The 1,087-nt window shown below is 52.6% G+C and overlaps 1 protein-coding gene across 1 annotated transcript; it reads left to right on the plus strand.

Moving 5' to 3' along the window:
* Positions 1 to 773, plus strand: LOC119341133 (probable E3 ubiquitin-protein ligase ATL44). Its single transcript, XM_037613013.1, has one exon. The coding sequence runs from the start codon at positions 28 to 30 to the stop codon at positions 625 to 627; it is 600 nt and encodes a 199-aa protein (XP_037468910.1). The 5' UTR covers positions 1 to 27; the 3' UTR covers positions 628 to 773.
* Positions 774 to 1,087: the final 314 nt, after the last annotated feature.

Consider the following 1,087-nt stretch of genomic DNA (forward strand, 5'->3'; position numbering starts at 1 on the left):
TCCAGTCAAAACTAGCTCTTCGCCACCATGCGCGTTCCGGCGAGAGTCCTGCACCGCGCGGCCGCCCTCGCCCCCTCCAGCATGGGAGGGACGTCGTCGTCGTCGCCTGCCTCACCACAGCAACCGCCGGAGCAGGCGGCGCCGATGGCGGTGGACTCGGACATGGCGGTCATCCTGGCGTCAATGCTGTGCGCGCTCATTTGCGTCCTCGGACTCGCACTCGCGTCCCGGTGCGCATGCCGACGCCGACGCTCCAGCTCCACTTCCTCCTTCAACCCACCCCTGAAGGGCCTCAAGAAGAAGGCAATCGACGCGCTCCCCACCGTCTCCTTCGCCGCAGCCGCTTCACCACAGCTGGCAGCAACGGAGTGCGCGATATGCCTTGCCGAGTTCGCGGACGGGGAGAGCATGCGTGTTCTCCCGCGTTGTGGTCATGCCTTCCACGTGCTCTGCATCGACGCTTGGCTCCGGACATGCGCCACCTGCCCCTCTTGCCGTGCCTCCATGGTTGCTGCTCCAGCTGCTGCACCCACGGTGGTGGTCGTAGTGGCAGGAAACAACAGGTGCGGGAGGTGCGGCGAGGCGGCGGCGCCGGTTGGTGGTGGGGAGAGCACGTTCTTGCCTTAATCAGTTTTTTTATTCTTCGTCTGTTCTCTTTTCCTCCGGTTTGCTAGTTACGCTATGTAATTAATTGAACTTTTCTTAGTTAGTCGAGTATTTATCATCAGCTAGTAATTAATTACTCCTACATGAGTTGTACTCCCTCTGTAAATTAATATAAGAGCGTTTAGATCACTAAAGTAGTGATCTAAATGCTCTTATATTAGTTTACGGAGGGAGTACTTAGTTAAGTAGAGTTGTAGCACTATTGTTCTTGTGCTTCATTTTCTTCAACTTCCACTACTTTGTTTGGTAATTGGGTCGCTCTATGTCGATCCAGCTAGTTTAGTAGCTTTGTTGTAAAGTGAATAATATATGATACAACCACGTACGGTGAACTAAAGTGTGAACTACATGTAGTTTTCCTTTCTGCGACATCAAATCTCTTCTTTGTAATTATGCTTGAACAAATTATTGGGCATAAATA

The sequence above is a fragment of the Triticum dicoccoides genome, chromosome 7B (assembly GCF_002162155.2).
Source record: "Triticum dicoccoides isolate Atlit2015 ecotype Zavitan chromosome 7B, WEW_v2.0, whole genome shotgun sequence".
In the NCBI taxonomy this organism is placed as follows: Eukaryota; Viridiplantae; Streptophyta; class Magnoliopsida; order Poales; family Poaceae; genus Triticum; species Triticum dicoccoides.